The 15,240-nt window shown below is 36.7% G+C and overlaps 1 protein-coding gene across 3 annotated transcripts in view; it reads right to left on the bottom strand.

The window, feature by feature from the left end:
- The window catches only part of RAB3C (RAB3C, member RAS oncogene family), a 313,810-nt gene that overhangs the window by 38,059 nt on the left and 260,511 nt on the right, over positions 1-15,240 (bottom strand). For all 3 annotated transcript variants that reach the window (XM_081790178.1, XM_060635732.3, XM_060635731.3), the window contains exon 4: positions 11,348-11,472. In XM_081790178.1, the coding sequence (XP_081646304.1) occupies positions 11,348-11,472 (125 nt within the window). The remainder of the gene's footprint in view (positions 1-11,347; positions 11,473-15,240) is intronic.

Raw genomic sequence — 15,240 nt, forward strand, 5'->3', positions numbered from 1 at the left:
AAGAAGATGAGATAACAAGGGCTGGCAAGGATGTGGAAAAAAAGGGAGCCCTCACACAGTGTTAGTGAGAATGTAAATGACTCCTACCACTATGAAAAACATGAAGTTTCCTCAAAAATAATAGATGTATCATATGATCCAGCAATTCTACTTCTGGGTATATGCCCAATGGAAATGAAAACAGAATTTTAAGAAATATATGTACTCCATGTTTATTGTAGCATTCACAACTGCCGAGATACAGAAACAAAGTGTCCATCAATGGATGAATGGATAAGGAAGTTGTGGTATATATACACACAATGGATATTATTCAGCCATGAGAAAGAAGGATATCCTGCCATTTGCAACAACATGGATGGTCACTGTACATATTATGCTAGGTGAGGTAAGTCAGATGAATTTAAGTGCTGCATGATATCAGTTATATGTGGAAATCTAAAAAGCCAAACTTGTGAAAACATATTAAGATGGTAGTTACTGGGGGATGGGGATTGGGTAACAGGAAAGATGTTGAAGGGTACAAACTTGCAATGGTTAGTAAATAAGCCCCAGAAATCTAATGCACAGCACAGTAAATACAGGTAACCGTAGTGTACTGTAACCCTCAAACTTGATAAGAGACTAGAACGTAATTATTCCAAGTATTTTTTAAAATTTTGTTTAATGTTTATTTATTTTTGAGAGACAGAGTCCAGGTTGGGGAGGAACAGAGAGAGAAGGAGACACAGAATCTGAAGCAGGATCCAGGCTCTGAGCTGTCAGCACAGAGCCTGACATGGGGCTCAAACCCATGAACTGTGAGATCATCACCTGAGCCAAAGTCCAACGTTTAACCAACTAAGCCACCCAGGTGCCCCTAATTATTCCAACTATTAAAAAGACTAATTATGTAAGGTGATAGAGGTGTTAATTATCATTACAATGGCATTCCTATTACAATACAATGTAATATAAACATATGAAATTAACATGTTTTACACCTTATATTTACACAATGTTATATGTTAAATATATTTCAATAAAAAACAAAAACCAAAATAAAGATTTGGTACTAATAAATATTTTAAATTATGGTATATTATTGGACTAATACATTACAAAATATGGGAAACAACTAAAAAATATGTGAATACTGATATACAAATAAATGTAAGTGTTAACATTTTCTTTCTGTACCCCAGCTGATCTTAAACATCTTAATTTTAGGAACACTGCCAGAGTAAATGGTCTAAAGTGAAATGTGATCTTGTCACCACATTGTTTAAAACATAGCACAGTTATTCAGAATTTGTAAGACAAAACTCACTTACTCAGCCCTACAAACAAGGCTCTTCATAATGTGCTAGCTTTCCAAGCTTTAGATCTCTCCAGATCTGCTTCTTCTGCCTAGAAGGACAATCATCTGTTTGTCGACCTACTCAATCCTATTTATACTTTAAGGCTTGGTTCAAACATCATCTCCTCAATTCCACCATTCCCAGAGTCTTCAGAGAGGGAGTATCTACCTTACAAGCTCTTCTAACACTGAGTCAACATCTATATTATGGCAATATATATTGTCTTCTAAAAGTCTTTGTGTATGTGTCCCTCACTAGACTAGAATCTGCTTGGGAGGCTGGAGTTTGGTCATACTGTTGGTTTGGTCTCAGTGCTTGACCAGTAGGTGGTGTTCAGTAATACTGAATGAGTGCATAAAATGCTGTAATGAATTCCCAACTTACCCAACAAAGCATTTATCTCCTATCACCCCTCCGCAAAGAAATAAATTCTTAATGTGACCCTACTACAGTTTAGGATGAGAATCTACAGCACATTCAGTTTAACTGCAATCCCAAGCAGATTTTGCTAAATTCTCACTGGACCCACTAATTATGCACTGTTCTATAACTTCACACTCCTATTTTGAACAACAAAACCTTCTTAAAAATGTTATAACTATGGGCCACAGGAGGCCAGACTACGGTGGCACATGAGGTGGTCAGTAGGAAGCCAACTTTGTGGACTGGGTTCCTGAGGCAGAGAAGCATGGTTGCCAACCATGAAAAGCATCACTTGGCACAACTTCCTTCTGCTAGTTCTGGAGTAATCTGTGGTGTGTGTGTGTGTGTGTGTTTGGTTTGTTGGTTTTCCCTGTACATCACTGGTCTCAATCATGACCATGTGTTAGAATAACCTGAGACTTAAATAAAGTATAGTTAGGTTCTGGGTCAAGATGGTAACACAGGTGAATACTGACCTCACCTCCCACAGACATAATGAGTCTACAGCTACATATGGAACAATCCTCTGGAACAAAAATCTAAAAAGCAGCTGAGCGATTCCTACTCACTGGGTGAACAGGAAAATGGCCACATCAAAGTGGGTAGGAGAAGCTGGGGTACAATCTTGACCTAAATTTAATTCCTGGCTTAGCAATCTACCACGAGGAAGGCACTCAAAACCCAAAGCTTCTCATTGAGGGGCACACGATTTAAACCCCACATACGGTATCAAAATTTTATGACCTGTGCCTGAGAGACAAGCCCTCCAGAATATCTGGCTTTGAAAATGAATGGGGCTTGCATCCATGATACCTACAACATTGTAGTAAAGTGAGAAAAAGCTCTTAAAGGGCTTGCACACAGACCTACATCCCAGGGCCTAATGCAGAGATAGCCAATTGAGAGACACCCAAACTTTATATGAAAGAGGCTCATTGGCTAAACACGAAGGATCAGTCTGAGGGGTACTCATCTAATTTAACACACATCTAGAGGCCTTTTTTCAAAGAAGACATATGGAAGGCCAACAGACACATGAAAAGATGTGCATCACTAATCCCCAGGGAAATGCAAATCAAAACCACACTGAGGTATTACCTCACAGCTATCAGAATAGCTAGTATCAAAAAGACAAGAAATAACAAGTGTTGTCTAGGACAAGAAGAGAAGGCAACCTTAGGGTACTGTTGGTGGGAATGTAAACTGGTAGGGCCCCTATGGAAACAGTAATAAGGTTTCTCAAAAAACTAAAAACAGAAGTAGTGTGTGATACCTAATTCCACCTCTGGGTATTTATCCAAAGAAAACAAAAATACTAATTTGAAAAGATATATGCACCCCATGTTTATTGAAGCATTATTTATAATAGTTAAGATATGAAAGCAACTGTGTCCACTGACAAATGAATAAAGAAGATGTGGTATATATACAATGAAATATTACTCAGCCATAAAAAATGAAATCTTGCCATTTATCACAGTTTGGCTGGACCTAGGGGATATTATGCTAAGTGACATAAGTCAGTGAAATCACATATATGATTTCACTTATATGTGGAGCATAAAAAATAAAACAAGCAACAACAAAACAGAAACAGACAAATAAATATAGAGAACTGATGGCTGTAAGAGCTGGGAGGATGGGGAGAGGTGAAATACATGAAAGGGACTTAAAAAGTACAAACTTCCAGTTTTAAAATAAATTAATGATGGAATAAAAAGTACAGCATAGGGAATAAAGTCAGTAGTATTGTAATAACTTTATATGATGACAGATAATAACTACACTTACCATGGTGAGTATTTTGTAGTGTATGTAATTATGGAATCACTATGTTGCACACCTGAAATTAAGGTAATATTACATGTCAACTATACTTCAATTTAAAAAAAAAATGAAGCACAAAGATACCGAGAACAGATTGATGGCTATCAAAGGCTCAGAGTCAGGGGTGGACAAAATGGGTGAAGGGGGACAAAATATAAAAATCTCCAGTAATACAATAATTCACTCACAGAAATATAATGTATAGCATGGCGACTTTAGTTAATGATACTGTATTTTTTATTTAAAACTTGTTTTGAGAGTAGATCTTACAAGTTCTCATCACAAGAAAAAAAATTTCTAAGTATGGTAACAGGTTACCTCAAATTATTGTGATCATTTTGCAATATATATATATATTTTTTTGCAATATATATATATATTTTGCAATATATATACATTTTGCAATATATATATATACAAAATATATATACATTTTGCAATATATATATATCATTCATTATATCATATATATATGATATATATGTATATATACATATATATGTATAGACATATATACATATATATACGTATATATATATACATATATATATGATATATATATATATCATTCATATATATCAAATCATTATATTTTACTCCTGAAACTAATATGATGTTATATGTCAATTATACTTCAACAAAAATAATTTAAAAATACTTTGGGTCCCATTTTAGAGATTCCAACTAATTGGCCTGAATATGGCTCGAGTACTGGGATTTTTTTTCAGAATCCTTACTCTGGATCTAATCTTCCTTCTAGATTTATTTCCCTCTCCCTGCTTTGCTTTTATGTGACTTGAATGGCTGAGAAAGAAAGAGATCCTATCAGTGTTCTGAGGCCCACCTGTGACTTCTGAGTTAATTCATCTGTTATTCCCAATCTCAGAGCAGTCTGATATGGCTCAGGGCATAAAACCATCAAGATAATAGCACACTCTACAATTTTTTGATTTTTCATTATTTAGAAGAGAACTTCCTTAAGTGGTCTTGAATACAGATGCTCTAAATTGGTGTTCTAAAGGTACTAAGAAATTCTAAAGGTACTAAGAAAAAGAAAGCACAGAATGGTTAAAGAGTTTTCTAGTTTTAATTAACTAATAAACTAATTTTGGAGGAGACTCCAAAAGACTGGCATTTGTTGAAAAGAGAAGTTATGTATTTGGATAAGATTGCATTTAAGAGAATTTATCCTTAATTAATGATGTAGTCATTTTCTGGCATCTTCCACTAGAAGTCTGTAGATCACTGGAAGACTGTGGCATCCAAGAACAGAGTTTAAATCAACTTACTAGTTATATAGGAACTAATTTCCACCTGGACTGTAAAACAGAAAAGTGAATTCAGTTAAGACGTATTCTGTACCTCAAAGTTGTACTAAGGATACAATGACTCAGGAGTGAGTTTAGAGGTCAGGGAAGGTATAATGCTATTATTATAATTATGTCCAATGAAAAACATATGAAGAGAATCTGGCTGCTTAGGGTCAGACCACATGGATCCAAAAGTTCATGGTTTCCCAGGATAACATAATTTCACATTATAATCATTGCCTTGCTTTCTCTTCTCTGGGTTGGCAGCCAAAGACTAGGGTGGTTTGTGCTAAAAGATTCATAGGAACAGAGCAGATTACAGAAACCCGGAATAAGAATTTTCAAGTTAGGGACCCCAGGTTCAGCAGGAATCTGAAGAATAATCACTAAAACCCAAAAAGGCAGACTTTCCTGGCTGAGTTACAATGATGTTCCATTGATCTCAGTTAACTTGTCTCCACCAGTAATATCAAGGCATGTGAGGTAGTATGGTCAATGCGCCCAAATTTTTAACCTTGATAGGATAGAAATGTCCACAGAGAGTCCAAACACTTTCAGACATAGTGAATCTGGCTGCCTTGATTTATCTAGACCTTTTAAGAAGTAATTATATATCCTGTCTGTACTACAACAAGAAACAGTTCCTTTAGTATAGTCTTTATGATGTGAAAGAGTATCCTTTTCTCTTTGTCTTTAATTTACCTCTTTCTGCCTCAACAGATTATTCCCTTGAAGGGATCAGTTAAGCTAGTCTTTATGGAATCAGTGTGCTTCATAGTATAGACAGAATGAGTTTTGTCGGTCTTCACATTCCTAAAACAGAAGCAACTATTGACTCATACAATTCCATGTCCCTCCTCCACCCTTCAAATTGCACTTGTTTTGATGTTTTCCAGCTGTTTAATTTATGTACTCAAGATATTAATTATATTTCTGATATACAGAACACATGTTCAGCTTCCTAACAGAAAAGATACATATTTTATGACTCCCTGATGTCACTGTCAGTGTTTAATAAATATATGTCAGATGAATAACCAAAACAAAGTAAGTCATTACACTGGTAAAATGGTAGGGAAATTATTTCAGATTGGAAAAGTGGCCAAGTGTTAACATATTTTATAGTTGTCAGAAATCCTCATGGGGTCTCTGTACTAGACAAGGGAAAATATACAGAGGAAGGGTCTGGAATTTAGGAATGCATGCACATAATATCATGACAACTACTTGAATGCAGAGTAATAGGGAATAAGTATCTATTATTTGCTTTAGGAATAAATATTAATCCAAATTAGAAACATTTCAAAACTGGATCCTTACAAATTATTTATAAAAAATAATCACTTCTCTCAATTTTAATTTATCTTCAGTCTTTGTTTCTTTGACTACATTTTTGGCAAACTTCAGAATTTCTGTACTTTCTGCCCTGCCAGGGCTTACAAAAATAGTTCAAATATTCTTTCGTCTATAATTTCAAAGCAATACAAATCCCTTCCCCTCTATAAATTTATTTGTTCTTATTTCTAGTTAAGTGACTTCCATTTTAGAAAAAATTTATTTCTATTTTTTCTAACTTAAGTTTTACCTTCAAATTTTAAGTTATATTGTACATTTATTTAGATTATTGGCATATTATAAATGTTATTTAAACTAAATACAAATCTAAAACATTCCCATATATTTTTATAGTTACATGCATCTGTAGTAAATGTTGAAAACGTGCATTAGAAGAAGAGAATCAGCTATAAGATATTGTAAAGCTCTAGGAGCAATTCTCTACTCTCTCCGAAAACTTGCCACTATCTAAGCCCTCATTCTAAAATGTGATTCTGTTGTGTGAAATTCAGAGGGTGCTTCTTAAAAATTTAGATTCTGGGCTTCCACTTTAGAAACTCTACTGCAACAGGCTTGAGAGGGTTGACAATGTGCACTTGAAAAAGAAGCTCAGACAATTTAGCTGCAGATGGTTACAGGACCACCCTAAATAAGAAGCACAGCTATGGGGGTAGATAGAGGAATCTACAGCTCAAGGGAGCGGTCAGGGCTAGAACCAGATTTCATTGTCACTGTTGGTGGGAATGCAAGCTGATATAGCCACTGTGGAAGAAGTATGGTGGTTCCTCAAAAGTTAGAAATGCAACTTTTTTCTAGTAATTGCACTACTGGTGTTTACCTAAAAAATACAAAAACACTAAATCAAAGGCTTGTATTCCCTCTTATGTTTATAGCAGCATTTACAATAGCCAAATTTTTTAAGCATCCCAAATGTCTATCAATTGATGAATGGATAAAGAAGATGGGACACACACACACACACACACACACACACACACACACACACACAGGAATGTTATTCAGCCATGAAAAAGAATGAAATCTTGCCATTGGCAATGACATGGATGGAGCTAGAGTGTATTATGCTAAGTGAAGTAAGTCAGAGAACAAGAAATACCACGTGATTTCACTCATAGGTGGAATTTAAGAAATGAAACAAAAAAGTAAAGAAAAAAAAGAGAGAAAAAAGACAAACCAAGAAACCCATTCTTACTATAGAGAACAAACTGATGGTTACTAGAAGGCAGGCAGGGAACAATGATACAGGTGATGGGGTTAAGGAATGTACTTGTGATGAGCCTGGGTAAGGTATGGAAGTGTTAAATCACTACATTGTATACCTAAACCTAATAAAACCCTGTGTGTTAACTCTACTGGAATTAAAATTAAAAAAAAAAAAAAGATTTGGTTTTCATGGTCTGTATGTCTAACCATGGAAGTGGATAGGAACATCTAAGGGAACATGGAGATAATGAAGAATGGTGAGCCCAAGAAGGAAAGCCAAAGTGCAAGTAGCAGAAAGAGGAGGGGTCTTCCAAGAAAACAGAAAGTATGACTCGGGAGGGAGAAGAACGGAGGGCAACATGGGATGGAAGGAAAGAAGGCCAAGTTCTACAACGAGGGCATACCCAACAGGGCCAAGTGGAACAGTCAGGAAAGAGAAAGCCAGAAAAATGCTGTCTGTATACTTTATCTCAGGTACTACTATGTTTACTCCTGGAAGGTAGGGTATGGTATTCCTAACAGGTGACACACTGTAAACACTTAGTAGAGGTCTGGTGAACTAAACTGCATTAACAAGAGCAGCAGCCATACACAGATTTTAAATACCTTAGCTACAACTGAGTTCCTTCAAGTAACCTCATCAGGGTTAGCAAATGTTACATGGGTTTAACCGTCCACAATGAAGAATTAATTGTAACCAGACTGATGGAACAGTTATTTCCAACCATCCACCCAAATGTGGAAATGACAAGTAAAAAGAAGTGCCCAATCTCTGTGTCTATGTGAGAGTATTCTGGAGATTTACTAGTACTTTTTAAAAATAAAGCAAAAACCTTTAAAATAATTTAGATTGTGAGAGTGGTTTTATTTCCATACAAATGATCTCTCATGATCATTTGTCGAAGTGTGTGCAGTCATCAGAACAAGCCACATTAAAGGAGGTAAATGACTCTCTAAGAATGTACAAGTGTTGGTTGCTATGACAACTGATGGGTTATATTAAATAGCAAAAAAAAAAAAAAGTCAATTAGAAACCATTTGCACAGGAGTGTAAAACATTTCTGCCTCACAATTTCAGGAACTTTCCTACATCTCTGTATTATATGAAAGGGGTTATGTTGATGCCAGTCATAGGCGTTCTAATAAAGGTCACCCTCTTGATGCATACCCATCATTATTTTTTTGTTTTAATGTTTATTTAGTTTGAGAGAGAGAGGGAGAAAATGCACACGAGTGGGGAAGCGGCAGAGAGATAGGGAGAGAGAGAAACCCAAGAAGACTCCACACTGTCAGTGCAGAGCCCTATGTGGGGCTTGATCTCAGAAACTGTGAGACTATGACCTAAGCCGGAATCCAGAATCAGATGCTTCGAGGGCTGAGCCACCCAGGCACCCTGCATTCCATCATTCTAATGCTTCCTTCCATAACCTGCTCTTTGGAACACCCAAGTAAATTACACCCAAGTAATTTACTTTGGAACACCCAAGTAAATTACACCCAAGTAATTTACTTTGGAACACCCAAGTAAATTACCCAGTAAAATTACTACTTTATTAGAGTAGTAAAGAATTTATGCAGTTACCAGGCTCTTTTGTACTCCTAACATTAAACAGTACTTGGCTTCAATATATTTTTGTTTGAACCAAACAATTTTCAGGTTAATATATAGAGGCACTTTCTATCTGTGGAGCAGTTCCCCTGCCCTCAATGTGGCATATGCCTGACAAGTGAAGAAAATAAAGGGTGAGAAGAGAGGGTTTCAAGAAACCACCCTGCTAAGCCTCTCCTAGGTTTCCCTTCTCTCTTGGAGACCTCCTATTCTCCACCCCTAACTTCTTGAAGTGCTTGAGGGGATTAAAGAGAGTGCCAAGTTTTCATACTTAAGGAAAAAAAAAAAAAAAACACTGTTAAAGTGATAGAATGGGAGAGCCCCTCTGAATGAAATGATAAAGGCTCAAGAGCAACCACAGAGAGACAAGACGTCAGCTATGTGACTTTCTCATGGGCAGCTCCACAAACATTGATAGAAGGATTCTTGTGGCCATTGGGTAATGGCCTTTAGGGCCACTGATGAGAGCACTGATCTCATGAAGAAATATTCAAGCTCTCAGACTGGATTGCTCATAGTTCTTTTATGAGATTACCACATGATAAAGTGACCCAATGAGAGGCTCTCTGCTTTTCTAATCTGTGCTGCCCAGTATCAGCTGAATACTCCCAAAGCACCCCTTGATAGCAGTGCTTTTCAAATTGTAGGTTGAGGCCCATCACTAGGTCCTAAAATCAATAGTGGGTTGAGACCACTATTAAAAGATAAAAGGAGAAACAGAAGAGGATAGAAAAATATCAGAGTGAATCTCATCTACTGAGGGTAAATATACTTTGTGAAACTTCTGTTTCATTCTTTCTCTGTACATACATATGCACTGGGTTGCTAGATTAAACATGTTTTTTACTGTAGGTACTGGCCAAAAAGGCTGGAGAGCCAGAGTCTACTAAGAATACCTCCAAGTTTTCTGTTGTGTAAGGAGGAAGAGGGAGAGGGGAAGGGGAAGGAAGAGGGAGAGGAATAATAAAAAAAAAATTCCAGCTCTTTTGCTCTAGGGCTTGAATTGTTTCCCAAATCCACTCTCCACTTCCATAATATTATGCTAGGTTCTAACTTTTTTTACTCATTCTCTAAATGTCTTTGCTCCATTGTGCCCTTTATTCATAACGTTTCCTCTCCCCTTTATGTTTTTCATATTCTGTCCTCCTTTAGGGTCCATTCAGGCCTTATCTTGGCATTGAACCCGTATGATCTCTATGTCCTCTCATCAATCATTTCTTTGTAGCTGTTCTGCTCAATTCCACACACTTTCTCTACAGGTATCCTGTCTGCTTTGAGTTTTATCTGCCTGCTGTCCTACTTTGCTCCCATACCCCCTGGTACCCCTCTCCTGATCTGCCTCCTTCCCCCTGTTGCTTTCCCTTTGGTGTATACCTCCTAGTTAATTATCCTGTTTTTATTGTCTTGCTGTTTCTGCTTTTCTATGCGTATCTCCAGTTTTCCCGCTTGACTGAAAGCAACTTGAGCCCAGGGACTGTGAATCATACATTTTTGTATTCCCTGTGCTATTTGGCATAGGGCAGGGCATATAACAGGTGCTCAGTATAAAATGCCTTGAGCTGAAAAATCAGTCACGAGTCCCTGCTGTGCACCAAAACTCTACCCTACTCACTCAAGTATTTTTCTCTCAAGACACACTGTTTTGTGTTTAAAATGGCTTTGCAACTTCTAAAGCTGGTTTCTATTTTTTACCTTGGTTTTATCTACAAAAACTTGGTAAAGTAGGCCTGGGTCATGATACTCATTCTTGAGAGATGAGGAGATGGAATCTCAAAGACATTTTTAACAGCAACAAGTTGTCAGCGATGTCTCCAGAACCACTATCAATAATATGACCTATTTGTGCTTCTGAACTCAAGTAGAAACCAGACAATAATCACACATTATAATAAAGTGCTCACTCAACACAAAATGTTGCATATGGAGGAAAAAAATAGCAACAAAAAAATAGCAGGCAAGGCTTAAACTGTGTTTCTCATGAAAAAGAATTTGAATACCTTGTACTAGATCAACATTCTGGCTATTTTGCTTTTGTTATTATGCTTGGATTCTAACAGTGCCAGAGAAAGTGGGAGGAGATCCACTTCTTACTTACCAAGGATATGTTGGTTTCCATTCAAAGTTGACAGTCTTTTCATTACACCCACCCTAGCAATTAGTGGTTACTCTGTGCAGTGTTACAAATAATTACCAACCTCTGGTTTGTGTGTGTGTGTGTGTGTGTGTGTGTGTGTGTGTGTGTGTGCGTGTGCGTGTGTGTGTGTGAATTTATCACTTACCAAGCTGTTCTCCTAAATGTTGGCCTCTCTCCGTTGAGATGACCCGCTCATCTTCCATGTCACATTTGTTCCCAACCAGGATAACCTGGGCATTATCCCAAGAGTATGTTTTAATTTGAGTTGACCTAAAAAGAACAGGCAAAAAAAAAAAAAAAATGATCAGAGGAGAGAACAACATAAAATGAAAGAGAAGGAATATGTCCTACAGATGAGGATAATAGCAAAATATGAAGCCCAAATGCCTGACATTTAGAATAAATTAGTTCAGTGCAATTTCATCCTTCAGATACTTAGAGACTGACTGAATCAAAAATCCAGGGAACAATGGTGTTGTATTAAGAATTCTGTTTTGGGGGTGCCTGGGTGTCTTAGTCACTTAAGTGTCTGACTCTTGATTTCGGCTCAGGTCTTGATCTTGAGGTTTGTGGGTTTGAGCCCCATGTCAGGCTCTGCACTGACAGTATGGAGCCTGCTTGGGATTTTCCCTCTCTGCCCCTCCCCTGCTCATGTGTGCTTTCTCTCTCTCAAAATACATAAACTTAAAATAATAATTCTGTTTTATTTGGTGATATTAACATTACTACTATTTCTTCCTTCTACCTCTACCTAATATCTTTATACTCTGAGCAGCCAACCATCCTGGTTTGCTCACCATGTTCTCAGTTTTTGCAGTAAAAATCTCATGCTCCTAGAAACTCCTCAGTTCCAGGAAACCCAAAATGGTTGGTCAGTCCATCACACGAAAAAAGTCATTTTCCCTTATTACAACAATGTAAAGAGCTAGGACAATTAGGGCCTAGGAAATATGGGGATAATGTTAATTTCTAAATATTAAATTTTTTTTTAATGTTTATTTATTTTTGAGAGAGAGAGAGACAGAGTGTGAGTGTGGGAGGGGCAGAGAGAGATGGGGACACAGAATCCGAAGCAGGCTCCAGGCTCTGAGTGGTCAGCACAGAGACAGACACAGGGCTCAAACTCAGGAGCTGTGAGATGGTGACCTGAGCTGAAGTCAGATGCTCAGTCTACTGAGTCAATCAGGTGCCCCGATAATGTTAATTTTTAAAAGTGGATCCTAACAACTAATATACTCATGCTTTACATTTTACAGAGAAAAATTCCAGGTTAATATAAAAATTACAATATAATGGGCTGGTAGTTTAAGTTATAAGCAGGATATCCAGAATTCTGAATAAGTTTCTAGTATGGATCATGATGAACACAGCCAACTTCTGATTTTGAAATTGAGATAGAATTGTGATAGTTCATATTTGCAGGTATAGTCCTAAATAGGTCAGATAGGTGACATGAATTTAATCCTCAGAATCAGAGGGATATTATTATCCTCCCCATTTTACCACTGAGATTATCCCAAGAACAGCCAGCTAGTCAAGTGTCAGATGAGGAAATCAAAACCAGGTTAGTATAGCTTTCAAGCCTATGCTCTTAACCATGTAACCATGCTACTTATTTTGAGAAGTGAAATTCTTGTGTGCTTGTTGTCATTTTAGAGAAAAAGATGAAAGGAAGCCACGTTCTTTACTCCTCCCTTCCTGCTGGTCATGTTTTTATTTGAGAACAACAATCTAAGATATGTGGAAAAGACCTAGCACTCAGTGGGTGGTCAGGAAAGAGATACTAAAACACTGAAAAACAAACGATGAAAGTTTAAAAGAAGTTTAAAAGAAGTTTAAAAGAAAGTAAAATGTCAAAAAGAAAAGCTTAGAAATGTTTCTGCTTAGCAACTGTCAAGTCTTTCAGGATTATTAAATAGGAAATGTGACAGTCTGTTCTCAACTTGTAAAGAGAGTAAAAGCAAATAGTAAACTCTAGCAGGTCGTCTTCCAGTGAGATGTGATCACTATTTCTCCCTTATGAGAATAATGATTAGAGCTACAAGGCAGATACTGTTTTATTTCAGAGCATTCCCCTGAACCAAGTACAAGTTTTCAAATGAGATTAAAATGGCTGTGTCCCATGTGAACGTCTCAGAAGTTAAGTATATTTTATCAGAAAAATCTGGAGACATGACCTTTCTAATAGTGATACCTAAGTTAATAATCAATTCCCTGCTAGCAACAGGAGATTCAGCATACATCTATAAACTGGGAAAATAAAAGCAAGCATTCAAAACTCTAATTTTGTCTCACCTCAACTTACGTTTGTGGTCTATGAAAAATGATAAATTCATAGTGAATTAAGGAGTAAAAATGCATGCTATATATGAACACACACAAAATTTCAAGGGCTAACATAGTTTTACAAAAAAATTCCACAGGTTCTTTCAAAGGAACTCAAATCTAATTGGATTTCCTCAGGTATTTTTTAAGTTATCCCTCCACTCATATAGGTCTTATCGGTCAAGGCTTGGCCTTGGCTATGCCTGGAAAGGCTCAAGGGAGAGAGCCCTTATATGAACAGACAAGGTTATCCTGGCATACAGTTAGGAACCAAATAAAGAAAGTTATCCTGGCACATAGCTAGAAATCAAATAACCAGAATGAGGTTAGTGATAGGGGAGTCACAGGAGAGTGTCTTTTGGTAAGGACGGGGTTGAGGCTAGGATATAAAGGATATGGCTTTCTGAGTTTACAGGGGACAAATGCTCACTTGAAGAAATTTAGCACTCCTAACTTAGGCAACCATCCTCTGCAACCCTGTTTGCATAAACTTAACCAGGGTATACCTTTGTGAAAGTGAAGAAACAACTTGGCTGATTTGTACTCTGAAGCCATGTTGATGGAATGTGTACTTCTATCATTCAACATGTATGAGTGTCTCATCTCTGCTGATTTAATAACCCATGGGGTCTTAGGCTACTGTGACAAGCTATACATTTATGCAAACACAACATTTACCATTCCCTATTTGTAAAAACGTATTTATAGCCATAATTGTATCAAAACCATTCCCTTTCCCTTTTTTACTAATATTTTAATGTAACCTCCCCAATATCCTAAATTGTCAAGGGAATAATGTTATTTTTTTTTAGTTACTAGGAAATTATTTAAAACCTTTATCTAAAAACCTTCAATAGCTGATAGAAACCATTTTCTTTTTTTAACCAATTAAAATTATGGTCTGGGGTATTTGTACTCTGATGAACAGAAGATTTATTTGCCATCAGAACTGGTTAATCTTAACATTAGAATCAGGGGTGCAAATACCCAATGTGTGGCTTTGGTTTGACTACTGTGGACTTACTGATGATGTCTACCACCAACAGAGTAGCTTTAGGCAAACTCCAGTCACCAGCTAGAGGGGATCAGAATCATGCGGATTGATTTATGAATTACCACATATCATAGAATCCAAGGTGCTATGAATTATGCAATGAAGATTTGATGGATGGCCAAGAACAAAACTAAGTAGCAATGAAACTATGACACAATGCTTTCACAATAGTCTTGCTAGACACATTTCTCATTCACATCAGCTTCTTATTGCTCTGAGATTTCTTTTATGTATTCTGAGGATTTTAGCAATTTTCAGATCTTCAGTTGCTTTCCTTAGTACATAATAATCATTCTATAACTATTTCAATACTAAAGTCAATGAACCCAACTGTTTGTTGTTAACTTTCCTTCTTAAGTCCTGTAGCTTGTTGCTTTTCAAGAAAAAATGAAATGATGGTCATTACTCCAACATGAGCATTCACATTAAATTTATAGCCCTTTCTGCTACTCACTTGAGGTAATGACAATAAAAGCAGCTATGACTAAGTTAGCACATGTTCAGGCAATGAAATTCATCTTTGCTACTGTTGCACAGTGACTGTAAGAAGCCACTGATTATAAGACATATTCCAATTTCAAAGATGTTAACATACAAAAATTGTGTATCTTAGATTCTGTAAAATGCCATTGTTTTCTTGGTATTTATGTATGAAGACA

This window comes from Panthera onca, chromosome A1 (genome assembly GCF_046562875.1).
Source record: "Panthera onca isolate mPanOnc1 chromosome A1, mPanOnc1 haplotype 2, whole genome shotgun sequence".
NCBI classification, from domain to species: Eukaryota; Metazoa; Chordata; class Mammalia; order Carnivora; family Felidae; genus Panthera; species Panthera onca.